We start from the raw sequence: 26,594 nt of genomic DNA on the forward strand, positions 1-26,594 counted from the left end.
GGTGTGGTACGCCACACTGGTGTGGCAGGAGAGGATGGCAAATGTGGCAAGGACAATCAAAGACACATTTAAATATTTCAGTGTAGTTTAGTATCTATCTGTCTATCTATATATCTATCTATCTATATACACTCAGAATATAGAAGGATATATTTTCAAAATCAAGCACTGCTACGAGTTGTTTCTTTTTGTTTTCCGATGAATTTCGTATCAATTAAAAAATCAATGTGGCACAAGCAAATTTTTATTCTGAATGTGTGGCCCAGAGAAAGAAGTTCAAGAACCACTATATTGTATGCTCACCTCTTGCTTTGCTGGTGAATCCATCAGCAAAGAAAAATGACAATAATACCTTTGTGTTTTTTTTTAAAAAGGGAAGAATCTCTCAGACATTCCACAAACTGCAAAACAGAGATATTTTGCTGTAGAACAGGGCAGACAGAAACCATTAGACAACATAGAGCTATGCTTCAGAGGGGTGTGTGTGTGTGTGTGGATACATATAGTACAAATCTATGTTAAAACTACATTGATTAGAGTGATTTTGCAAATTCTCTGTTCTATTTATTAATCAATATGACTAAAAATTGTGACAAGTAAGCTGATGGGTTCCAGTTATGATATTATGAAGTGATCAGGTTCTGGAGCCACAGGAAAGAACTTAATCGATCAATGACTGAGAACTGTCGAGTCCTTCTTCCCACTGCTTGCCTCCACCAAGCAGCAATAAACTGTCCTGATTTTTGTTCACATCCAATTTTTGTGTTATGTTTCACAGCCATGAGGGCTAGAAATAGGCTTCCACATTTTTTGCTCACCATGGCAACTATGCCCATGACCAGCCTTCTTTTCAGCCTTAAAGCTTTAGAAAATGAGCAGAGATTATTCTGGTCGTTGCACAACGAACCCTGCTTCCACGCCAGCTCCAGGAGGGAGAAAGGTTGGAAGTGGTGTCTGGAGCACCTCAGCCACAGAATGGCCAAACTGGCAACTCTTCACTCCCATTTCCTAGTAAGAAAGGTGGCAGGGAGTTCCTTGGACAGTGATGCTAAGATACCTGGAACTCCCTGGCTGCAAATCTGTCAAACCAGGTCAAAACAATACCAAATTTTGCGGCTTGGCTAGCCAAAAATGGCTGACCCACAGCTATAAAAACTTGTTGCTTGTTTTTAACAACAATAAAAAAATTAGGGATGTGGGTGTCGCTAGGGACACGGGTGGCACTGTGGGTTAAACCACTGAGCCTAGGGCTTGCCGATCAGAAGGTCGGCGGTTCGAATCCCCGCGACAGGGTGAGCTCCCGTTGCTTGGTCCCTGCACGTCAGTTCAAAAGCACGTCAAAGTGCAAGTAGATAAATAGGTACCACTCCGGCAGGAAGTAAAAGGCGTTTCTGTGCACTGCTCTGGTTCGCCAGAAGCGGCTTTGTTATACTGGCCACATGACCTGGAAGCTGTACGCCGGCTCCCTCGGCCAATAAAGCAAGATGAGCGCCGCAACCCCAGAGTCGTCCACGACTGGACCTAATGGTCAGGGGTTCCTTTACCTTTACCTTTACCTTTAAAAAATTGACTGCAAGGCATTCCACATTGGAATTCAATATTTTCCCTTCTAACTACTGGATATTGGGGGGGATCATTAACCAACTTTTGTAACCTGCCATGCTACTGTGAATTGAAGGGCAACCCATAAATAAATAAATTTCAAGGAAGCACTGCTTTCTGATTCAGCTTCTTCCTCTCAGCTTTCCCCAATGCTTTGAAATCTTAAGTGCTGAAGCTCAACCGTGAATCAGGCATCACAAATCCTCACATAAATTCATCCTATGGGCCTTATTAAGGAATCAACACCCCGTCACTGTTCTTTACAAGCACACATCCCTGATACCGGTATATTGATTTATGCAACAGCTCACTACTTCCCCTCCTACCACAGTGGAAAGCAAGCTGTTTTTCAAACTGAGTGAAGCAGCAAAGCCAGAAGACTGATGCTGCTGTTTCCCCACGTGACACAGCAAAAAAAACGGGGTCACCACCAAGTGGGCCCTCCACAGGGAGTTGCAGCCAGTCTGGTTCTCTGAAGAGCGTATCTGTAGGATACATATGTTTCCAAGCACCCACTTCGCTGCATTAGCATTTTCTATGTTTCAGCACATGGACTTCAAAAGTGTACCTATGAAGCAGACTTCATTCCCTGTGGAGAGTTGGCAACGCTTTCTATGATCTGGAAGTACGTAGAATGTTTCAATATCCCCAATATGGAATTATTCACAGTGCATCACTAAGACAACCGCTTAGAAACAGAAAAGTGAAATGCTTGCAGATAGTCATAACAACCCACGTACTGCTTTTTTCAGATTCTTACCATTGTACTAGAGATTCATCCTTCTTGATGTTCTAATTAGATTTCAGTTTTTCTTTCTCCTGCAGCCCATTATTTATCCTTCACTAAGAAAGGAATGGGCTATCTCTAATATGTTTCTTCCACCTCCGACTATGAACACATTTTAAAACCTCATAATTGCTTCTCGGATACTGAACCAGATGACGTGGTATTACATTTTCAAGAGACTGGCCGACTATTTTAACTTTTAGACACAAAAGGATAATACTTTTAGAAGACTCGCACAGAACAAAACAAAAAATCACAAGAAGAAAATGTATTGAGAACACATGGAACCGCAACCAAAATTTAAACCAAATGAATTCTTTGAAGTGTCACTTACCATTTATGCTACTCTTTTCAGCTGCCTGGCTGCCTCCCAAGGAACAATGCAGATCAAATGTATATCGACCTAAGTAGCACTGTTTCACCATCTCATTCAAATGCTCGTAGAAGCGACAATGATGTAACAGAGCCTGCAAGGCGGTTTTTCCAGTGAGAGATAGACCAGATTCTTCATCATTCACACAAGGTCCCTGGCGGCAGGGGGTAACATATATAAAAATATATAGTCATTAAAAAGACCCTCACAACATTGGTTCCCAACCAATGAGAATGAACACCTCTTCCGTCAGAGCAGGAAGTGGCAAGGGTTGATGCCATGAAACCATGAAAATGCAGGAAAGCATATCCCCAGAATTCATCTCTGAGAATCTCAGCTTCATTTTAAACAACAAAATTGCTGCCAACTTATGCCAGGAGAATTGGGACTCGGAGAAGCTGCTGAACAGGGTTTCAACTGGTCAGAGGCAGGACATCCCTTGTCATTCTTACAGACGAAAGATTTGTGCATAATACTAACGTCTGGGGGAAATCACGCAAATCCTGATAATTTATAGTTTGCATAATTCTCTCCCGACACTCCTACCCTCACACCTGATCATTTGGGGGGCTGAACGCAGTGCAGGGTAAGAAATAACTGCAATACTTGTTTGAGATGAAGTGTAATCAGAATATAAAATAAGTTTTATAACTCTGAAGTTCTTTTTAAGTAAACTTGCATTACAAGATGGGAATCTACATGCAGAAGATCTCGGTAATGTGCATTCGTTGACTCAAGCATGACAACTACCTACTCAGGGAATTCTGCTGACTTCTAAGCGTGATGACATTGAGTCAAAGTTTTTATATTCGGCCCCATTGATGCCAATACTAAATCAAGAATGTAATAATAGTATTGCTTATGCCAATAAAGGCCAATATATAATAAAATATATCTGTAAAAACTTATCAGTAAAATATTAACCTGAATTACAATAATCAAGGTGCTAAAAATGGCCAGTTTACAGGAATGGTTGGGGGCGGGGCGGGCGTGTTGTATGCCAAGCATAATGTAGCACCATCTATCCCTGAAAGACTAATCAAGAATATATCAGCATCTTTTGAGATGTTTCCCACAATAAATTACTCATCAGAACACATATATGGTAATTCCATTGAAGTAACTTGCTTAAAATTGAATTACACTGCCACAAAGTATAATTATGGGTAGTTTAGTTCTAAACCTTGAGTGTCATCTCATATTGGCTACTTCAAAAGTGTCCAATTATCTTTTAATCTCCTTTACAGGAATGTAAGGGAGCAACCCTGAATATATTCTGTTATTAAAATGAAGAAGAAGAAAAAGCAGGAGCTCCTTTTGAACTACCGCTTTCTAAGGCACTTCTGGTATATCTGAAAATCCTTTGAAATACATGAACTGCAACTGGGAAAAATAGATGTGCCTGGATATAGCAGCTCTAAACTTTACATCTGAACTTTACACAGAAATACTCTCCCTGCTCCCGACCACCCATGGCAGACAATGTTCACTGAGTATACCGAGGTTGTACACTGATTGTAGGGATCATCCCCACGAAAGAGAGCAAAGTAGCATTAGAGAATGAATCCAACAGAGACTCTGCAATGCATTTGATCCTGCCAATGTCTTCTAACTTCCCAGCAGCTTGGATCCCAAGATAAGTGAACATAAAGTTCACGGACGGAGTTTCCCATCCTCTTCTCCTCCCTGCAGCTCCTGAAATATCAGAGGGGCCTTCTGGACAAAGTGGAGTGCAGGGAGCTGCTGGCGGGAAAGAAGAGTAATCCAAAATCAGGTAGGGGAACCTTCCAGCACTTCGCCATATTCACTTATCTTAGGATCCAAGCCACTGAACACATGAACTTTTCTGTGCAATCAAGTTAATTGGTTATATTAGACAAGCTACAATGCTATAAGTAGAATGTATATTAAAATATATTACTTATTTTATTTATATGTCACCTAATATAAAAAAGTCTCTAGGCAACCTACAAACATAATAAAAATACAGTTAAAAACAGCAATAATTAATGCACCAACAAAAACAGAATTACATCAACAATAACAAATGGCAAAAACATCACGTCTTGGGCCAGGATAACTCATTAAACTCCATCAAAATGCATGGGAAGGTCTTAACCTGCTGTCAAAAATATGCTTAAAGACAGCTCTGGACCATTAAAAAAAGCCCCCAAACTCATTAACTGCATGAATTATTTGATCCCGGAAAACTTGCTTTTGTTGATGATGGTTCTTCTGCCTTTTTCTGCAATCAGAGCTCCAATAAAGAAAAACCTATGTCAGTTCAATGGTATCCCATGGAGGTATTTAATATAGATTTTCAGAACTATACTGATCTTCTTTCAATGTTAAAATAATATCTATCTTCACTCTGCCAGAACAAGTAGGTTCTAGAGATACAATTCACATAATTATGGATCTACTGTACAAGGCGGAGTGTGGTCTGCTTGTTCCAAGACACTCCTGGGGAAATAGGTTCTAAATAACTCCTGCCAAGTTTATCCTTCTGCCTTGGCTAAGCCACACAACAGTATCTAGGCCACAGAGAAATGTTTGAACTTAGCATCCATTTTAAGGCTAGGGCTTGATATCTCCTGCTCACAGGAGGATTATTTTACATTTATTTTAAAGCACCAAGTGGGGATGAAATGCAACCCAAAGATGTCCCTCTTCTACTCGTGCGAGTCTTGCAAAGCTGTGAAAAGTGTTATTAGTGCCTGCACAAGTGCTAGTAGACCACACTTCCAGTGGCTATTTCCCCTTCTGCTCATGGTTATTTAAATCCAATCCATTTTTTAAAAAGATCAAAAGGATACATTTACTATTGACACAGTTCTTTTTAAAAGCATTCACAAAATGTTTAAAAGGTATTTCACAAACCTATTAAAAACGCTTTAAGGTGCAGCTTCAAAAGAACTGACAAGCTCAAAAAGGCAGTTTACCAATTTTTTCTATACTAATCCGTGCTGGCATCGTTTCCTCCTACAAACAGGCATTTCATTTCCCAAACTAATCTTTCTGGGTCCCTGGAGCTGCTATATAGCGACGCATTAAAGTCCATTATTACGAAAGCTCTTTAGTACATCAAGTACCTGCAAATTCCTGCTTCCCTTTGCTACCACTGCCTTTGAGTGGAGCATTGCCAGCAGATACAACTGCTGGCCATCAGCCCATGTGAGGAAGTCCCGCCCCAAGGGAGACCGAAAATAGGGTATTCTGTTTCCGACTGTGTCCCATTCTTCCCATCCCATCTGCTGAAGATGCTGGTGAGGCAGCAACAATAGCAATAGAGCTGAGGAGCGGGCTGTGACCTCCTCCCCCAAGATGCCCACAAGAGTCAATACCCACAGTGACAAGGGCTGGGAATAGCTGGTGCCATCTGCTCAGAGCAACAACATCTGGTGATCTAAGAAAACGGCTCCAAACAATTCCTCTTCCATAGTACCTCCCATTTTCTGGCACATGGCACCATCATTTGATTCCATGATGGCACCTGGCATTCTGCAGTCAGCTTTAAAGAGGACACTTGTATCTCTCATCTCAGGAATTCTATCAGACAAGCTGGACGGCAATATTCCAGAAGCATTTTTTCCATGCACCTTATTGGTTCAGGGTAATTGTGAGGGCAGTATCATCCACCCACATATCAGACTTTGCTGTTGTGAACAACTCTTAAAACCACCATAGTTGAAAAACAAATATTGTAAAATAAAATTCATCAACAAATTACATCCATCACCCCTCCAAACAGAAGTCACACACTTTGATCCCATTATGGTAATGGGAAAAAAGATTAAACACATGCCTCATATTAAAAGCAAGTGAAATTGGCAGTGTTCTTTAACTAGCTGAAGCCCTAGGTTAAGTTGCAAGTCCACTCTGTAAGGCTAGCATAATTTGAGAACGATGATATTTTGGTTTTGCCCAGTAGAGAAAGAATGTTGGGGGAGAGGAAATAATTCTTTTGCTTGTCCCAATCTTTACTGAAAACAGGGTAAGAATGTTCATTATTTCCACTTCTAAAGTACATCTAAAGCAGCTTGTACCCTTCTCTTTCCTCTAACAAGGTTATAAATATTGGACGCAATTATATTGATGAGCAATGGAAACACATCAAGTCAACTAGTCACCTGCCAAATAGAGTCTTTAACCTCTTCAGTGGGCAGTGGAATCACCAAAAGATTCTGAAGAATAAATGCAGCCTGCAAAGAAAAATCAAACATCAACAGTGCCACCTGGCTGCAGCTACATAATTGAAGACAAGAAGGTTGTTTCAGATATACACAATATCATCAGAAGTAATGTTCAAGCCAGTTTCACCTTCTATTTTAAGGACTTCAGAAGCTATTTGGACTTTTGATTACTCAGTGAGTCATTTGGGGGGGGGGAAATCAAATGTTATGCTGTCTTGTCAAGTTGAGGGAGGGGAAGTGCCACTTTATTTTTAGGATAAATTTTCACTGAGGACAAAGCATGAAAAGCTGAAACATCCATTACACAGAAAATACACAACTGCATGCACTTGACTTATTTTTAGTATAATTTTCTTTAATTGCTAAGGTTTTCTGAAAATTGATTTCTACATATTACTTTCTTTTCTATCATGTCTAACCTGTTTGTTTACATAGTGCAGAAACAGTAGGCTTCCACTGTGTTGGGAAAAATTATGAGGACTCATGTTTGTTCCTCTACGTTTCAGTGAGGATGTCTGCTTTGAATCACAAAATAAAAAAGAGTGACCAATAGCTGAAGAGCTTCCTCTTTAATGACTTAAAAAAGAGAAAATGCCATAACATTTCAGCATAATAAATCCTACCCGTCATATCTAAAAATGCCATTATAACAGCAAGAATGAGGGAAATCTTTTTTTTAAAGAGCAAAAGTAATTGAGTTTGGGATTCAACTGACCCGTTTGGAAGTGACCATCAATGTAGGTTATACCCCTTATCTCCTGTCTGTGCCCCACAACATCACCAGATATACTCCGGAGGGCTGGGAGAATCCCCATAAGAGATTTAGGGGAGTGGGGTGGGAGGAGAGGGGTGAGAAAGATTCATCATTCCATATGTTCACCATAGTGCTACACCGACTACAACCCTATGAAGTGTCCTAAACCAATCAGGGAACATGGTACTTTTAGTCACTGTGCTTTCTACCACTTTGCTTCGGCATACCTAGATACACTCTAAATAGTGTTAGAATGGTAGCCTCTCAGAAAGAGAACCAACATTATGCAAGATTGTACTTCAATGGGGATGAACACGGCTGTCCTGGCTCCCGTCCAAAACCAGGCAACAAAGGTGTCTACTTGTACATAAAGAAGTAAACTTTTATTATGGCAGCCCAACAGAACAAACTCTGTATCTACAAAAGAGCAGAATCTAGCCCTAGTGCTCTTACAGGATGAATAGCAGCAATAAATGCAATGCAGTAGCAAGAGTTCCAAGACTGCATTAGTGCTTCAACAAGTTTCCCCATCTTCCTGCCAAGCTTTAAACAGAGGTGGAGAAAGATTGGCTACTTGTGCGACCTATTGTCTCTACAAGCATGCCATTCTCCTTCGTCAAGGGACATGTGTCTCCACTTTCTTTTGATGTGCCATCTCTCCTTAGGAGAAATCTTCAGAACCCTTCTGTCACAGAAGTCTGAACTCTGCTCCCCCATCATCCTTCACAGTCTGGGAAGGGGCAGCCCCTGGGTCACCTACCTCTGAGGTCTGGGTGCAGGGTTGGGGGTGCTTCATCTATTGCACCTCTCTTCCCTTCTGAGTCTCCATCGTCAAGTGCTCCAGATCAGAATCAGAGCGCCCAGGGAGGACCATGACACTGACAGAGGGAGAACTGTTTAAACTCAGTTTAAGAGTCTAAATGTGAACCTGCCCTAGTTTCACCTAAATTGTATTTAGGTTTCAGGTGACAAAAGCAGAAAATATCTGAGTACACAATCTTCTTTTGCTGATGTTGGGTATTTCTTCTTCCTCTTCATAACCTTCAGTACTCAATACACAGGCTCAAATGGGGAGTGTGAAGAGAGAGATGATAAACATTTATTGGATTCCACGCAATTTTACAAGTCCGTCAAAGTTATCTCAAAGTTTCCCCAATAAAATTACAGAAAAAGTCAAGTAATGCTTGTTTTGAGAAAGTGACGTAAATTATTGCAACCCTGTATCCACTTATCTTAGACTAAGTATACATTGAACTCAATGAGACTCACTTTTGAGTAGACACCTAAACACATGTGCTGTAAGAGAACTTGAGAAAACTATCACAGAACAAACCATTTTTACCGGGAGCAGAATTTACATACCTCTCTCCGGACCATGCTGCATTCAGACTGGTCCAGAAGGATGTTAATCACCGTTCCCCATAAGCCTCCTGATATGTTCTGGCAGCTTTCAGCCAACGCGAAGCAACCTACTTCGAGGGATGTAAGTGCTGATCCTATGGCGAGGGAGGTGAACTTTACCTAGAATTAATGAAAATCAAAACCATTTACACATTAAAATTCAACTTTTCTCCCAACCTTCACAGTGTGTTTCAGACCACGTCCCCCACCATTTAGAAGTTTGTTTGAAAAATTGCAAATTGATTCTTAAAACCAATAATATGATTTTAAAACATTTTGCCTCAAGGCTGTTATGGAATATTTTTTAATAAAAAGTTAGGTCACAAAGACCTAACAGTTTATGGAAATGTAAAACTCGCTCATAAAAGTATTTAGGACAAGCAAAGTTTTAAAAGCTTCAATACAGTAATATTAATGCATGTAAAGTGAACAAAAACCATTCATTCATTTACTGAATCGGTAAGACTAATAATAATAAAAACCCAAACCTTTGTCCTGCCTTCCTTTTCCTCCATACTATTATTAAAATAGCATGGGGGAAAATCTGTTTCTTGACTGAATTATTCTGAGATTAAGAAGGAAAGATAACACCCTTTATTCTAGAAACTGCTGAATGGTGACTATTGTCCTATTATATTTTAGATAATCATTCTAGCATAGCATCCATTATGCCCACCGAGACATTTCATGGTGCCTTTGAGGTCCCCACCCCTTCCTCTGCTGAAATTACATTTGAGAGCGGAATCCTCTTGTAGCCAACAGAATATGCCATGGTGTCTGTTTCATTGTCGTGCATGTGCGGTGTCCATGAGTTTCCCCAGTTTGCAAATGCACCCTTGAGCCTCAAAAGGTTGGCAACCCTGATTTAAGCCCTAATGTCAACTTGTACCATCCCCACCCCAAAACTTGCAAAGAATTCTAAGAACTGCTCAAAACAAAGCTCTCAGATGTTTTACCAGATTGGCGTCTCCACCCCCATCATTCAGCCCGGACACTGAGGTCCAGCGCCAAGGGCCTTCTGGCAGTTCCCTCACTGCGAGAAGTGAGGTTACAGGGAACTAGGCAGAGGGCCTTCTTGGTAGTGGCACCCACCCTGTGGAATGCCCTCCCATCAGATGCCAAGCAAATAAACAACTATCCTACTTTTAGAAGACACCTGAAGGCAGCCCTGTTTAGGGAAGTTTTTAATGTTTTAAGTTTTATTCTGTTTCTAAGGTTATGTTGAAAGCGGCACAGTGGCTAGGGAAATTCAGCCAGATGGGCGGGGTAGAAATAAAAAAATGTTGTTGTTGTTGTTGTTGTTTTATTTATTTTTTCAATAGAATTTGAGGGTTTGCTTTTGGGGGGGCAGAAAAACTGAACAACTGTGGATGCATAGAAACAAACTTTGTAAGAAAATGGAACACCTGGTTTTTCTTCCCACAAACAGGAGATTACTATGCTTAGGAAGAATGGATGAGGAGCCCCTTAAGGTGAACAATGACACTGGCATCTGCAAGAGGTGGCTGGCTTATACTGCAGCAAAATATGCAAAATTCCTTTTGGCAGAAATAGGCAATGTATTATAGCAGAAAAGGTGAGAGAGGCTTTTGTTCTGCAGTTCATGTTTCTCATATTGATCCTTACACTGAAAGGCAAAAGAAGCTGTTAACAGCAGCTATTCTCTTGGATGCCAACCTAGTTTATAAGTAGGTAAGGTACTGTTGGAATGGAAGAGATTATTTCACCTCTGCCCTCCCCACTTTTCTTGTGTCTTGAAAAAAATGTATATATTGCTATGAAAAATTGATATTTTCCTCTGCTGTCATCTCCCTTTTCTCCCATGTTCAATTTACGCAGGGGACAAATGTTTCAAGAAGCAAAATGTACAGCCTTTAGCCTTCATTACCCATTGTTGTTATCCTCCAAGGCTGAGCAATTTTTTTAAGCGCCAAAAGCCACATCAAAAATACTACAGGTGCCAGAGGACGAAAGAAAGCTTATATGATTTAACCATTAGCTGTGTGCAATTAACAAGTTTGCATACAGTGTTCATTAATATGGACAGGTGCCATAATACAGCTTGTCAACATGTTGCACTTATACAGCAGCACAATTATTCAGTCAAGTCGTTTGGGCATCTTTACAAGTGGGACTTGGGAGACCTGCTGTAGTACAGGTGAGTGCACAACTGGTTGTGAAGTTCCTTGGTGTAAGCTTCCTACTATAACAGTTCACGTTGAAACCACAAAGTAATTCCACTCACCAGTCCCCCCAATCTTCAGGTGGGAGGAATCCAGAAGGAAAGAAGGAGAGTGGGAGAAAATTAAATGGTTTGAATGTCGTCTGTTTCCCTACCCCAGGCATCCCCAAACTTCGGCCCTCCAGATGTTTCCCATCATCTCTGACCACTGGTCCTCTTAGCTAGGGATCATGGGAGTTGTAGGCTAAAACATCTGGAGGGACGCAGTTTGGGGATGCCTGCCCTACCCGCTGCTATGCATGAGGAGAGTTGGACATGAGACAAAGCAGGATGGGTGCAACACTCCTTGTACTCCAGCGCAAGGAATGCATGGAATTTTCTCCCAATTTTAGCACAGCACAATACACCTTCCCTGATTCCAGAGGGCAGAACATTTCACTCTGTACTGAGCATCCACTAAATCGCCACAGAACTGCTGGGACAATCTTGATCTGCCTCCACACCTCCAAGGTTGGGAGGAAAGTTGGCTGCTCAAACTTGCCAGGCAGCAACGGCGCACTTGCCATGAAAAGTGCGTAAATGACCTTGTGCAGATTGGACAACATCATCTGATTTTTGGTATTGGAAGCATGAAGCCAATAATTCCAACAGAGAGAGTTTTACTGACCTCTGGATCTCTGTCTACCCATAATGGAATCAGCCAAGCCAAGCCTTGCCGAGAAACAACTTGTTCTTCGCTGTTATATGGCAAGAACCAGAGAGATATCCAGTCCTAAAAGATAAACAGATGAATCCTTAACCTCAAGGTAGCCTTCATATAGCACAATCTAGTCATTATTTATTCCAGCATTTAAAATTGTGCATTAGTGTACACTTTTAAAGTACAGTGGTACCTCGGGTTAAGAACTTAATTCGTTCTGGAGGTCCGTTCTTAACCTGAAACTGTTCTTAACCTGAGGTACCACTTTAGCTAATGGGGCCTCTCACTGCCGCCGCGCCACGATTTCTGTTCTCATCCTGAAGCAAAGTTCTTAACTTGAGGTACTATTTCTGGGTTAGCGGAGTCTGTAACCTGAAGCGTCTGTAACCTGAAGCGTCTGTAACCCAAGGTACCACTGTACTACTTACAATAAGGCGCAAAGACAGGAGACTCTATCCCAATGGTACACCATAAGGCACAGTAAGGCCATGTGTAATCTGGTAATGATAGGAACCTTGGAAGGAAATTAAATAAATAGTCCTAAATTGCTACCTGTTGTTTACAATGCATAATTTTCATTTGACATACAACTGCCTATTCAAAGTTTAAACCTGTCTGAGCCACATGAATGCCGAGAGTCATTTGAGCTGCTCAGGCTGAAAGTCACTGCTGAACAGACTAGATTGGAAATACAATTTCATGCCAAGGGAAAAGTAAAAAAAAAAATGCAAGGAGCTGAAATGCTCTGTTGTTCTAGCCCAACTTCCTCCAGTCTAGGAATGGCATTGCAGTGGGAAACAATTTTCATGTTATTTATTCCAAGTCTTAATTGGGATCTCAATATTTATTTATTTTTTGGGGGGGGTTGAGGAGCTAGACCCCTACTAGGCCATGTAGGGTTGGGAAACAGCAGGGTTTCCCAAAATTGGGCTTACAGCTGTTTTTGGACTACAGTTCCCTTCATTCCTGACCACTGGTCCTACCAGCTAGGGATGATGGGAGTTGTATTCCAAAAACAGCTGGAGACCCAAGTTTGGGAAACCCTGTAGTACAGTTTCCATGGTTTACCCTTTCCTACTTCCACTCCTCCTGCCAACCTAGCAGTTTGAAAGCACGTCAATGTGCAAGTAGATAAATAGGTAAACAGCTGCAGCGGGAAGGTGAACGGCGTTTCCGTGCGCTGCTCTGGTTCGCCAGAAGCAGCTTTGTCATGCTGGCCACATGGCCTGGAAGCCGTACACCGGCTCCCTCGGCCAATAATGAGAAATGAGCGTCGCAACCCCAGAGTCGGTCACGACCGGACCTAATGGTCAGGGGTCCCTTTACCTTACTTCCACTCCAGTGGATTTTAGTATAGGGCAAAGAACACATAAACTATGTATATTAAACAAGTTGTGCTCCACATTCTATAAATGAATATTAATATCTCCAAGTATATAATCAAACCCTCTTCTGAAAAACATTTTTAACGCACTGATTCTCTCCTCCCTACAACCGTTATCGCCTCTCTTGGATGCTACTGCAGCAACACATTCCTGTCTGGAAACCAAGGTTGGTTTTTTGTTCCATGAACGCACTTGTGTACAGCTTGAAGAAGCAAAGGTTGATCACGGTGCTCATGTTAACACTCAGACTTAACAATTGTTTACCAAGGCCCCCAATAACAAATGCACCCACTGAAATGCAAATCTGCTATCACAGAGTACTGGTGGTGCACAGAGTTGACAGCTAATTAGAACTGTCAGTAACTGCACGTTATCCGAGTAGCTTAAGCTAAGAGACAAGGGCCACTGTTATTCCTCTTACCGCATTTGGAGCCTGAGACATCATTTCATGGGACAAGTGAAGCAAACAAAGGATGGCGCTCTTTGTGACACCTTTCCCCATGAAAGACATGGCATTTCCTCCCCATTCGACATAAAAAGATGAGATGACCTGGAAAGAAAAACATAGAACGATAGCTTAACCGCAAACTACATTCTGATGTATGTAAGCTGAACTGCAGATGTGAGTCAATGGCACCCACAAAGACAAGAAGTTGTTGTTGTTTAGTCATTTAGTCGTGTCCGACTCTTCGTGACCCCATGGACCAGAGCATGCCAGGCACTCCTGTCTTCCACTGCCTCCCGCAGTTTGGTCAAACTCATGTTCGTAGCTTCAAGAACACTGTCCAACCATCTCATCCTCTGTCGTCCCCTTCTCCTTGTGCCCTCCACTAAATAGACACTTTCCCATGCTGTTTTCAAGAGCAGATTTATAAGCAGACATTTCAAAATCCTGTTCCTGTGTCAAGCAACTCTCATTCACACTTTATGTCATCTATCTCTTCTGGATCGGCAATTTCCCCATCTTACTACTGTATTACAGTCAACAAGTCTCCACAAAAGAAGTAAAATTGTAACAAAGTAAGGTAAGCATATACAGGGGATAGGGATATCTATTACCTAACTCAGATAATATTATGATATCTATGGCTGTCTCGGGCACAAACATAATGAAGCAGTATGTAAGGTTCTGGCAAGATAAAGACAAATTCTGTTGCTAGTTACGGGAAGAGTGAACTGCATATGTTTAGTATAGGAGTACTGCACTTCAAATCTATATTTCCTATGCGAAGTTAGATATTGCTTTTTGGATAGATACTTTGGCAAGAGACTAGAAGGTTATGTTCATGACAAAATCCTGTTGTTTCATTTCTAGCACGGCAACACACACACACACACACACACACACACACACACAAATTTAGGGTTTCAATAATTTTTTTACTATTTGTGGATTGAACAAATATAAAACAGAGATGCTCATTAATTTTGTTGTTTTGGGGATATGCAAAGTAAACACACAAATTTGCTTTTAATGAAGTTAAAAGCCTGTAGTACAAAGCAGAAGCAGTCACCATCTGGTCAGTGACCATTTCAGATGGGAAGCTGTGTAAGAGCTACTAGCTTTCTTTGAAGGAAATACAAAGCAGACAAAAAAACCACCTAAATTAAATGGCTCCAATTTCAGAAGCCACTCTACATTGAGATCTCCCCTGATTTAGCCACCAATTAGAGATGCATCACAGCATCACATCCCATTTTTAATTTATGTAATCAGCCATCAGCAGGACTTCCACATCTGCACTCAGTTCGGCACTAACAATTACATAAAAAGGCCAGCCCTTTCTATAAACAGCCCTGTTATTAGCCAAGAATGACATTTTAAGAGCGGAATTTAGAAAGAAAAGCAGAAGTCTATTAAATAATATTTTATTTATACATCTAAGTGACATAGAATCCAAATTCAGGTTTAAACTCCCACTTCTTCCCCATTTTACCACAACAGGTTATCAAAAACATTAACATGTTTATTACAGAATGACAGTAATGGCAACATTTCTGCCCTAAAGAAACTTTGCTTCATAATGAAGACCTTTCAAAAGGGTTTGGAGTCCTAAAAGACTAAGGAAGCCCACATGTAAGGGAAACTTTATTCTATTTCATTACTTACAAACTTCTGCCTAGCTTTAAATGCCAGAAGAACTGCTGTGGCAAAAAAAAAAAAAAATCAAAAGGAAGCCACAACCAGCTTTTATTGCTTCTTCTCCATGGGTTTATCTATGTATTTCAAATGCAACCTAACAGCTTTATTGACCTTTAAAGCCCTAAACAGCCTCGGCCCAGTATACCTGAAGGAGCGTCTCCACCCCCATCATTCTGCCCGGACACTGAAGTCCAGCGCCAAGGGCCTTCTGGCGGTTCCCTCACTGCAAGAAACAAAGCTACAGGGAACCAGGCAGAGGGCCTTCTTGGTAGTGGTGCCTGCCCTGTGGAACGCCCTCCCATCAGATGTCAAAGAGATAAACAACTACCTGATATTTAGAAAACATCTGAAGGCAGCCCTCTTTAGGAAAGTTTTTAATGTGTTTTTAATCTTTGTTGGAAGCCGTCCAGAGTGGCTGGGGAAACCCAGCCAGATGGGCGGGGTACAGATAATAAATTATTTGTTGTCGTTGTATAATGAGCTTTCTGCAAAAATGAAATATTCTTTGCTGAACAGTATGGCGTGTTCTGGTCCATGGGGTCACGAAGAATCGGACACAACTAAACAACAACAACATGTCAGTATAAACGAGTTCATTCAAAAGTTGTCCCATCAGTGCTGTTTGTGGGTGGGCAGGTGGGTGATGGCAACTGTGGTTATTCTAGCTTGCAAAACTTCCTTGCCTGTCGGTATCTTTCCTACCAAGAGTTCACAGTCCCTCCTGTGGTTTTCCTCCCTAGCGCCACTTCCTCAAGTTCTACATCTTATCTTGCAATAGTTGCTGCACTGATGCCCTTTTGAATAAACACATACTTTCCCAATAGCTTTACAGTGTGGCGGAGTTTCATGGGGAGGGAAATAACCCATGATCCTCTGCCTGGATGTCACAATAAGCCAGGGATTTATTGCTTCCAAAGGAACAAAGCAGCAGCCTCCTGTGTAATCATTATAAGCTATGATTATATAACAGTGTTTTTTAAAGTTCCATATCCATTAGTAAAAAAAACCATAGGCTTGGATCCAGACTTCCTGTGAGAAAAACTCTGCTTACGGTGGAAACCCACTGAACATGTGTTGATGGGGGGGGGGGTGTTGATCAAAAAATCAATCCTTCCTCTTGAGATTCCATAAAAGTCACTCTGAAGGATTGGAGGATGCATAAGAATGGTGTAGGAGGTGGCTAGAAAAAAAATCACCTCCTCTCCTTCCTCGAGTGGGAGCATCAACTGGATCTTACTTGCTGCCACAAACAGAAGTAGCCCTTCCATTTTTGGAAAGGGCATTATGGACCAAAGCCACTGCATTCTGCTTACCGGTCGCATTGAGATCTGTATTCATAATTCACTAACCTCAAGAAGCCCTGCTAAGTATTTCTTACAAATGGCAAATGGCTCCATTGTAACAGAGTACGAACTCCAGCCTGGGAGCGCAGTGACATGAACCATGCTTCTTAATGTTCTTTCCAGAGAAGGTAATCCATAGAAATGGGGGGCATCGGTTACTCGTAAATACTGCAGAAGTTTAAGAGCGAGTTCTGTTCGGAAATAGCCAGTAAGCTCTTGGTCTTTCCTGTAACGAAATGTAAGACTCAAGGTTCTAGCATTATATACTAATTAATTGGTTTACTCACTGGATAGCAACAGTGACTGTTTAAATCTATAGTTCATATAATGTAAGTTCAGATACACTACGTAATGTACTAGAAGAAAAAGGGGGCATGCAAAGGGGGTAGATAGGAATGATGGCAGAATATGGAAGCCTCACCATATTGCTGGATATAACAGGGACCTCACTATAAATGAGAAAGTGCTTGAAGAAGCTGAAGAGATGTCCAGCCAATGCATGGTTGCAGAATCTCCAGAGTTTCAGCCCTGATATTAAGTAATGCATGTACTGATTCATAAATAATAACTCCCCCTTGCAAACAGTGGGAGAAGAGGAGAAAAAGCAGACAGATTAACCTATCTGCCACAAAACAAGAGTTCTGTAGCTTGCATTCAAGCAGAAGGTGCTTAACTGCTACAAGAATATTACAAGCCAACACATTAGTGCTCTTCCTTCTAATAGTCATGAGCAGGTACCTTACTGTCCAATCTTCAGTTTCATCAGGACATCATCCTGCCTGTGAGCCTTAAAGCATGCAGTTGACTGCAAACATATTGGCCAAGATCAAAAAGTCTTTCCTACTTTTCATCAAAACTCTGGCCCCTAAATCATCAGTTCAGGCCAACAGTTTTCAACCTGTGTTCCAGAGAGCCCCAAGGTTCCTCAATGGAAAGATCAGAAACAGCTGACAAAACTTATTTATGTAACAAAGATATACCTTGCTCTTCAGTGTAAGAAACCCTCAAAATACGACTTACAAAGAATCAAAACAGAACAGAAATAATAAAAAGCAGCAGTAGCCAACAACCAGCATACATAAAAAGTCAGCACAACAGAAAACTAAACCGGGGGGGGGGGTCAGGGCTGCTTCAAGTGGGGTCACCACTGAAATTATGCCTGTCAGCCTAATGGACCTTGATGGAGGACCAGAATAAAATAAATCCAAAGCAGAAATCAGGCTGGCAGCAACAGCAGAAATGTGTTGTGATGTATTTTAGGGGGCACTCCCAGTTCATGCAGGTCAATACTTAGGCCCAGCTGGCCATGTGAAGTGCACATTCCAGAAAATGCTTTGGGGTCTCTTATGCCCCCCACATCCCAAGCAGCTCAACAGGTCAAGGTGGGTCCTGCATGCATGTCAAATACTCTTCTTCACAAACATGCAACTTTCCAGTTAAAAATGAAAGCTGGCGCTAACAGAATTTTGGAAAAAGAAACCCAATGTGTGCTGGCGGGGGGGGGGGGGGGCTGGAATCACATTCCATGCAGTATGACCAACACCTGATATATTAAACTACCTCTCCATACTATATAGCAACAATATTTTTTAGAATAAAATGTCTTATGGATAACTCTTTTATGCTGTACCTGTCAGTAGCGGACATGAAGCTGAGCAGAAGTGTATTCAAGAAAGCAATCAATTCTTTCTGCAGTTGTTGCCTGACAGCAGTCTTTAGGTCATCTATTTCATCTTGTTGCTGAGATTCTGGCTGCACTACAAGATCGAGTAGAGACTTTGGATTCTGCAGAGAAGATCAGTGAAACATTATCAGAGCAGGTATTTCATTATTTATTCTCCACCAGAGCTGGGGAATCGGACTGTCATACAGAGGAGCATTTCAAACTATGTTTTACCTAAAGAAAATAGTGAAATTGAACTGTCCAAAACAAACTGAGGAATAATTAAAGTTGTTCCATTTCCAGTAAGGCATAAATTTCAAATAACTAGATGGTAGCAAGACTCCTGGCACAGACAGAGAGGATTAGAGTGGCTTATCACCTGGAACAGCTTCTAGGGATATCACTTTTCTGACACAACAGATATCTTATTTTTTGGGGGGGGGGTTCTTCTTTTTATGAAATAAAAACTTATCTGTTACTCATTCACTGCAAAATGCTCAAGTATCTTGTCAATTCTATAGTACACATACTGTATCATATTTCCCCAGAACTTAAAACTGCAACATTTTGTTGCTGGGCATATGCACTCTGTCCCCCAATTTGCATCTTTGTTGGGACTGTTTTGTAAAATATGATTGTGCAACCTGAGCAACAGAATGGCTTTGCTGCTGTACCTGCACCATCCAAGCTCCCCACCAGTTCCTCTATTGCTTACCAGCAGAGACACTCAGCAATGGGAAGCCAGGTGAGCCACTGCATGTCACCTGCTACTGAGCTTCTCTCTTTCCTGCTGTTTGAACCAGATGAATGAAAGAAGTTGTCTTAGACCAAGTCAGACTATTGATCCCTGAGGATCCTTGTTTCAGAAGTATATGAAGTATATGAAGACAGACCCCTCCCTCCAGTGAGGTAGACACTGAGGTCCAGCACCGAGGGCCTTCTGGCGGTTCCCTCGTTGCGAGAAGCCAAGTTGCAGGGAACTAGGCAGAGGGCCTTCTCGGTGGTGGCGCCCGCCCTGTGGAACGCCCTCCCAACAGATGTCAAAGAGGAAAACAACTACCAGACTTTTAGAAGACATCTGAAGGAAGCCCTGTTCAGGGAGGCTTTTCATGTTTAATAGATTACTGTGTTTTATTTTTCTGTTGGAAGCCGCCCAGAGTGGCTGGGGAATTATTATTATTATTATTATTATTATTATTATTATTATTATATGGGGGGATGGGTTGTTCTGCCTGCTCCCCAATTAAAAAATCAATTGTTAGTCATGGTCTTACATGCTTTAGGATTACATCCAGGATCCATTTTAGATGTTCTACATCTGACATAATCTTCTGTTCCTTAAGAAACTTGTTTAGGAAACATATGATGTCAATCAGGAGTTTCTCATCCTCTGAAGAAGCTGGAAGCACCTGAAGAAACCTTCAGTATAAGCAAGAATTTAACATTATCACAGGTGTATCATAAGCTTTGACTGATATTCCCCATTCCATCTTATGAATTATAAAGATATATTCAGATATGTGAAGAAAGCTAGCAGTAACATGCAGGTGGCAAGTGAAAATGCTCTGTACGAAGTGCCGGCGTCCAAATGTTAAAAATCGTTTTGACGCATCATGAGCTGCGGTTACGAAATTTCATGCCATCCGTGTGGCAGTTTAGCAGAGGAGAAAGCAGACCATCCACCCTTTTGTCTTTCTCATTTCATGCTCTGTCCCACTGCTTCTGTGAGGTACCACTATGTGCACTGACAGACAGACCTGGAGACACCAACAACAACAACAACAACCATCTAACTGCCGAAGGATCTACTTGCATCCAACAGGCTGGCAGGAGGGGCACAAGGTTGAAGGGGAAAGGAGAAAAGGGGCAAGCCACTCACTGCTCAGCTCAAGCCATGAATGCAAGCTGAGCTCTGATTATCTGCTGGGGGCTCTGATTAGGTTAGTACAGGGATGAGAAAGCAGTCAATGAAACTGAATTCATTAGCTGGGGAAAATTTGTCAGATGTGAGGGCAGCTGATTACTGTTTTTTAATAGTAGATATTATGGGCAGAAAAAGAGGGCCGTGACTCAGCTGCATGTGTCTCATTCTAGCACTCTCCCCCTCCGCTTGCCGCTAAACACAGATGGGTTTACCACTTTAAAGGATATTTATTCCAGTGCCAAATGCTTAGAAGGACTCCAAAGAGTCTGAATATCTTTGAAACTTTCAAAGCCAAATCTACTGTGACAGGCGGCTTTGTAGCCAGTTATGCACCTTGCACTTACACACTGACCTGCTTAATGCTGTTTGCCAAGCCAAGCACTTCAAAGTGGCCCCACAAGGGCCACTGCTGCAGATTAATGCCAGCCTGTCATTGAGAATGTAAAAATTCATTCTCGTGATGGCGGCCCGAACTTCCCTGTGGGACACTGCTCGAATGATGGAATTAAGACAATCTTGCAGTCCACTGGTTGCATGAGTTATCTTCAGGGTAATAATATCCTCTGAGGAGAGCTTTAATGTGTCTGGAAATCTGAAAAGGAAAAGGAAATCAGCTGATTGTTGAGGTTTTTTTTTTTTAAAGAGACTTGTGAATGAAGCAAAACAAACATTTTGCCTTCTTTGATCAAATGGGCTTTGATCCAATTTTTTTTTTCTTGATTTGAAACTTTGGGCAGCATGTGTCTGCAAAATACAAGATCTATCGCTGAAAATACGTTTCATTTATTAGCTATTACTAATAAAATAGTATATCACCGAAGTATTCAGTATCTTCTTTGAGAGATCCTAGGGTATATAATTATAGCACTCAAGCATCCCCATCCTCTATCTGAATCTCAAGTCAAACTAATTTACAAGGACTGAATCAAACTGAATTTGGAATCAGGCTTGGTGACCTGTCCCATCACTTGCCTCTCCAGAGTTCTCCTTCCTTTTGCCAAACTTATCCCATTGCATGACAGTGTTAGTAGAGAGACCTTTGGATGGCAGAGGTCTCGTCTTTAAGGCACTGATATGGGGAAGCTTTGGGAACTATATCTCTATGTTTCGTAGCCTTAATGGACACTCCTACGACCTTTGTGGGACCATCCATACTTTTAACACAAGTGGCTCTGCTGTAGGAAGAGTTTACCACTGCTAATTTCCCCTCTTTGGAGAAAGTATGCAAAAGGCAGGCTGGGCAGTTTGGACGGCTGGTAGACAGGATTGGTTGAGCTAATGGCTGATTGAGAGCGACTGCACTAATGCCATGCACTTGGTGTTTTTCAGGGGCAACTGATTGGCTACTGTGAGAACAGAATGCTACATAGGCCTTCAATCTGATCCAGCAGAGCTCTTCTTAATTAGTTATGTGCTTCCCACAACTTTGACTCCCACAGTCTCATTGTACTAATCACACATTCTAACTAGGAGCAGCATCCAGAGTCAACCCAATTTTGCTCTCCTTACATTTACAGTCAATGGAAAGAGGACAAGACCATACAGCATGAAGTGCTGGTGGAGACACTGGCAAATTCCAGTTGTCACCCAGTCCTTCACCCAAAATAGTCTTCCTGCTTCAAATTCTAGCACATGAGGGGATTCAAGAGGGAATTTTCAATGAAGGTGAATAGCTTACTCTTTGGTTCCTGTCTCATAATCAGTGAGTTTCAGTAAATTATCCACTCCATGGAACCAGGACAAGTTCCAAGCCATTTTAAGCATGTCTGACACCGGCTTCGAGGCCCAGAGTTCACAAGGAAATGGCAAAACCACTGAATTGGGGCTCACAGCATGATGAGCTTGGACTCTGACAGGCAGATGATACCTTTAAGGAGAGAAGGGGGATATGGCAAAAGTTAAAATAGTTCTTTATCATCTGAAAACTTAATGAATCTGCTAATCTTCTGGCAATAACTGTTAATCTGTATGTATATGCCTTAAAAGAAATTTTAGGTGTTTCTTTTTGTTATAATGTTACCCCAGTTTTACACACAATCTATCCAAGGGACTGAAGGGCCCACATCTCCTTTGCTTCCACAACACTGTGGTGTTAAAATGATCCTATATCCTTCGCTAGGCCCTAGCTTAGAATACAAAAATTGCATATTGCAATTCCTGAAGATACACTCCGAAGACCTTGCTGCTACTTATTTCATCAGCTGAATAATGCTTCAGTATGAGAATATTCACAACTTTCATGATGTGCATATGAAGTGACTTCCCTAGGATGTGGTCTGTTGATGGCACTTCCTGGTGAGGCACTCCACAACACCAGGGATACAACTTTCTTAAAGACGCAGAGAGGAGAGACTTACCGTCTCACAACAGAAACAGGCAAACTAAAGGGAAGACTGCTGTAAGAGTCACAGGGAAAAGTATCAGCCCTACGAAAAAGAAAACAAGGACGGTAAGCTGTATTAAAGAAGCACTCCATGGGTTAATCAATTAATTAACTGCCCTGTCACTTACACCAATGCATTAAACATTGTGATACGACACAAGGGCCTTAGTTTTGCACAAACTTACAGTGTGCTGATCCACACTGCCAAAATTGCAGATGCTTCACTCTTCTCCCATTACCACTCTCCCAACTCCTCAGAGCTGGTTTTGGAGGGCACCCAGGGATCTTGAAGGGGCAGGAGAGGAAGCTCTGTTGCATAGATGGAAGTCAATTGCACCAGCAGAGCTGCAGCACTGGGCGCAGTTTTAAAAAAACAATTCACTTTCAAAACATTTTTCTTTTGAAAACCAAGCAAAAGATACCAACCCCCTTTGAGAATGTGTGTGTGTGTGTGTATGAGTGCAAAACAAATTTATTTTACTGAAAAAGAGCATAAGATATTCTTAAGAACGTAAAGTTTAGATCAGGCATAGGCAAGTTGTATGGGAGTTGTAGTCCCAAAACATCTGAAGGGCCGAGTTTGCCTATGCCTGGTTTAGATGACTCTAAAGTTGTTTACTATTAATTGTCTAATAAACCAAACATTAGTCAAAATGGGCTTGTGCAGTATCAGCAACAGTAAAAATTCACAACACATTATCCCTAAGAATGCATTTGACCTTTGAGATCTAACTCCAATATGCATTAACTGCTAGTGTAGGATCAAAACATTGGGCATGTGTTTCAATTCTGAAATTGATTACAATGGCCATAAAAAAAATATCTCACTATGTACCCTATAAGGCTATTTTGGTTAAAGCCTGCCAAACATTTCAGTTCATTTGGGCAAAACACTTAGTGTGCCGTGGACTAAAACCTTAAGAGAACTTCTTGGCATTAGGCTTCCAAAATTAATGGGCTTAGATGCTAACAAAGCTCCCACCAGCGGGAGCACCCTGTGCGAAGAGTTCCACTCATAGGACTTCCCCACCAACAGAAGGGCAAAGAGATGTGGCTCCCTGCAGTCTTCGCTTTATAGCCACTAGGCTCCTCAAAGATCTTCTTCAGAGTATCAGGAGACTCTCTAGAGCTGCAGTGTGAAGTTTCAAGCTTTCTGCCACACCTGGCATCGTATCAAACATAAGCTGCAATAAACTGGATGTGGTTTGCCCAAAACGGCCCAGTGGGCCAATCTCCATTAGACCAACAGGTCAAATATTGCTCAGGTCTTGCTTATAATTTACATTTAACTTTGCTGGAACAGGGAGAACAAATATTTTGCTTGGTAGGAAAATAAAGGAGCATAAAAGCAGTCACTATAAATCCACCTACCACATCTCTTTTCTTGATGCCTCATCAAACAGTAGTAGACAAAGCAATGCTGCTGCTTCACTCATGACAGCACCATGATCTTGGAACAACAAGCAAACTAAGAAGAGAACAAAAAGAATTTAAAATATTTATCCAAGCAGCATGACCACGGGGTCATACAAATATTCAAGTCTGCTGACGACACAATCCCTTGCATCTCTACTCAGAAGCAAGTCCCATTGTTCAATGAGATCTACTCCCTGTTAAGTGTGGGTGCAAAGAATTGCAGCCTTAAACTACTAATTACAGTAGAACTGGCAAGTTTAGATTTGCTTTTTAAAAGTAATCCATCTCCAAGAAGTACTAGAAATATTAATTTATTATATATAGCTGCAGGCGAAGTAATGAATGCATCTTTAAAAGTTTTTGGAAAGGAAATGCTAAAACGAAACAGCATTTAGAAATAGCATTTCTCCAAGGGCTGATTACTTATTCAGATGTTTAATCTGAGGTTCACAACAGTGAATCAGCAACCTCAGAACACAGTGAATCACCTCAAAATTGTTGACAGAGTTATGGAATTCCAGACCATCGGTAATCATGGCCAGTGGTCCAGGGTCAAATAAATCAGGAGGCAGCAATTTATTTATGAGACCAATGGAGTTGAATTCCAATAATCAAAAACCATTCAATGAGTATATGAGAAACTGGTACTTAAATCACAGTATTATTTGAAGGAAACAGAGGCTGCAGTCCTAAGGACTAAGGGGCAAGTCCCTTTAAAACAGAAGAATTTATTTCCAAACAAACATGTGTAGTAGGAATGGGGAACCCATAGTCCCAACATTTAGAGGGCTACAGTTCCCTGACAACTGGCTAATGGGAGCTGTAGCCCAACATCTGGAGGTTCCACAAGTTCCCCATCTCTGACGTCTAAGATTGTGCTGTACGACAGAAACAGATTTTGAAATAAAGAAACGGGTCCACTTAACATGCTAAATCAATTCTATTTAATTCATTAAAAACTAGTTTAAAAGTAAGCCTTTGGGGCCATCCTAGCCTTAATATCTGAAACAACAATGTGCTGTTGGACATTTAAGCCACTAACCAAATAAATAACATGCTAAACTCCGGTAAAAATCCCACCCCCTTATGACTTTTGCATTTCCCCCCTTAATGGGCCAACAAGGCTATGCACAGTTTTTAGCTATAATTCTGTAAAGTTACCTCTAAATAACACCAGCAAGACAGATGGCTGGTTGGCCAGGGAGAGCCGCTTAGCTGGATCTGCATATGTAAGTTTCCGTAACAGGGTAAGACAGGGCAACATCATACACCCCATAACCTGCCAAAGCCAGAAAATGTTTTGTTAACAGCGATGCATTATGCCATCCGACATTCTGCATACCTTCTCTCTTTTTCCCCCAACCGTCTCTGCTTCCCTGGAAACTTAAAAAGAATTCAAAAAGCCTACATAAGCCATAATTTTTCACTTTTCTTTTAATATACAGGTCCATTGTCCCAGGCCTAGAGGACCCAATGGCCATTTTAAAACTCATGTTTGAATATTCAGGTGTAAAAATGGAATGGAACGAGTTCACAACATGTCTTTCATCTTTTTCATCCTTAGGGCATATTCCTCTCTCTGTGACACTCACAAAGGGAAATAAAGATGGAAATTTGAAAGACATTCAAGACATATATAGAATGCATTGTCTCTTCTTGCTGTGGTGGGGAGTCTCTGCAACTGGGACGTGTCTCAGTCACAGGGCAGAAAGCAGACATAACCTGGTTCAGTAGTAACATATTGGGCGGAATAATTATTACAAGGATGAAGTAAGACTACTCATACCTTTACACTTCTTCCACTCAAAACAAGGAAGTTTGCAAATCTGAATGAATAGAAGCCTCATATATCACTGGTGCAATTAACCCAAAACCCAAAACCACGGTTCACAATCATATCCTGGTTCTGATAACTATATGTGACTCATGCAAACCACAAAATACTTTCCCATATTTAGAGGGAAAAAGGAACCTATGGTTTGTTCAAAATGGCAAGACAAAACTTTAAAAGTTCTCCCTTCACATGCAGTGGGAGGAAAGCACACTGTGGCTAGCGACCACACCAGAAAAGCAAAACCCGTTGCTGAGACTTTTCTTCAAAATACTTATTTTCCCAGCTATACCTAATCAAAGTCTAAATAGTATTTTTATCAGATCAACAAAATTTGAAGGCACAAACCTAGAAAGTTATTTGATAAAACTATTGTGAATTTTTAAATTGCAAGTCTCTTCCCCTAGATTCAGAACTATGGTCATTGGTTATTTTTTGTTGTTAAAGGTAAAGGGACCCCTGACCATTAGGTCCAGTCATGACCGACTCTGGGGTGCAGTGCTCATCTCGTATT

General features: G+C 41.3%; 1 protein-coding gene across 2 annotated transcripts in view; it reads right to left on the reverse strand.

The window, feature by feature from the left end:
* RTTN (rotatin) overlaps window positions 1–26,594 on the reverse strand; it is a 116,748-nt gene that overhangs the window by 43,569 nt on the left and 46,585 nt on the right. For both annotated transcript variants that reach the window (XM_035124661.2, XM_060277923.1), the window contains 13 exons: window positions 25,411–25,528; window positions 24,205–24,301; window positions 22,808–22,876; window positions 22,129–22,317; window positions 20,803–21,042; window positions 19,801–19,945; window positions 18,494–18,648; window positions 16,870–17,089; window positions 13,799–13,927; window positions 11,960–12,064; window positions 9,072–9,230; window positions 6,893–6,964; window positions 2,724–2,916 (listed from right to left, as the gene is read on the reverse strand). In XM_035124661.2, coding sequence (XP_034980552.1) covers window positions 2,724–2,916; window positions 6,893–6,964; window positions 9,072–9,230; window positions 11,960–12,064; window positions 13,799–13,927; window positions 16,870–17,089; window positions 18,494–18,648; window positions 19,801–19,945; window positions 20,803–21,042; window positions 22,129–22,317; window positions 22,808–22,876; window positions 24,205–24,301; window positions 25,411–25,528 — 1,891 coding nt within the window. The remainder of the gene's footprint in view (window positions 1–2,723; window positions 2,917–6,892; window positions 6,965–9,071; window positions 9,231–11,959; window positions 12,065–13,798; window positions 13,928–16,869; window positions 17,090–18,493; window positions 18,649–19,800; window positions 19,946–20,802; window positions 21,043–22,128; window positions 22,318–22,807; window positions 22,877–24,204; window positions 24,302–25,410; window positions 25,529–26,594) is intronic.

This window comes from Zootoca vivipara, chromosome 8, assembly GCF_963506605.1.
Source record: "Zootoca vivipara chromosome 8, rZooViv1.1, whole genome shotgun sequence".
NCBI classification, from domain to species: Eukaryota; Metazoa; Chordata; class Lepidosauria; order Squamata; family Lacertidae; genus Zootoca; species Zootoca vivipara.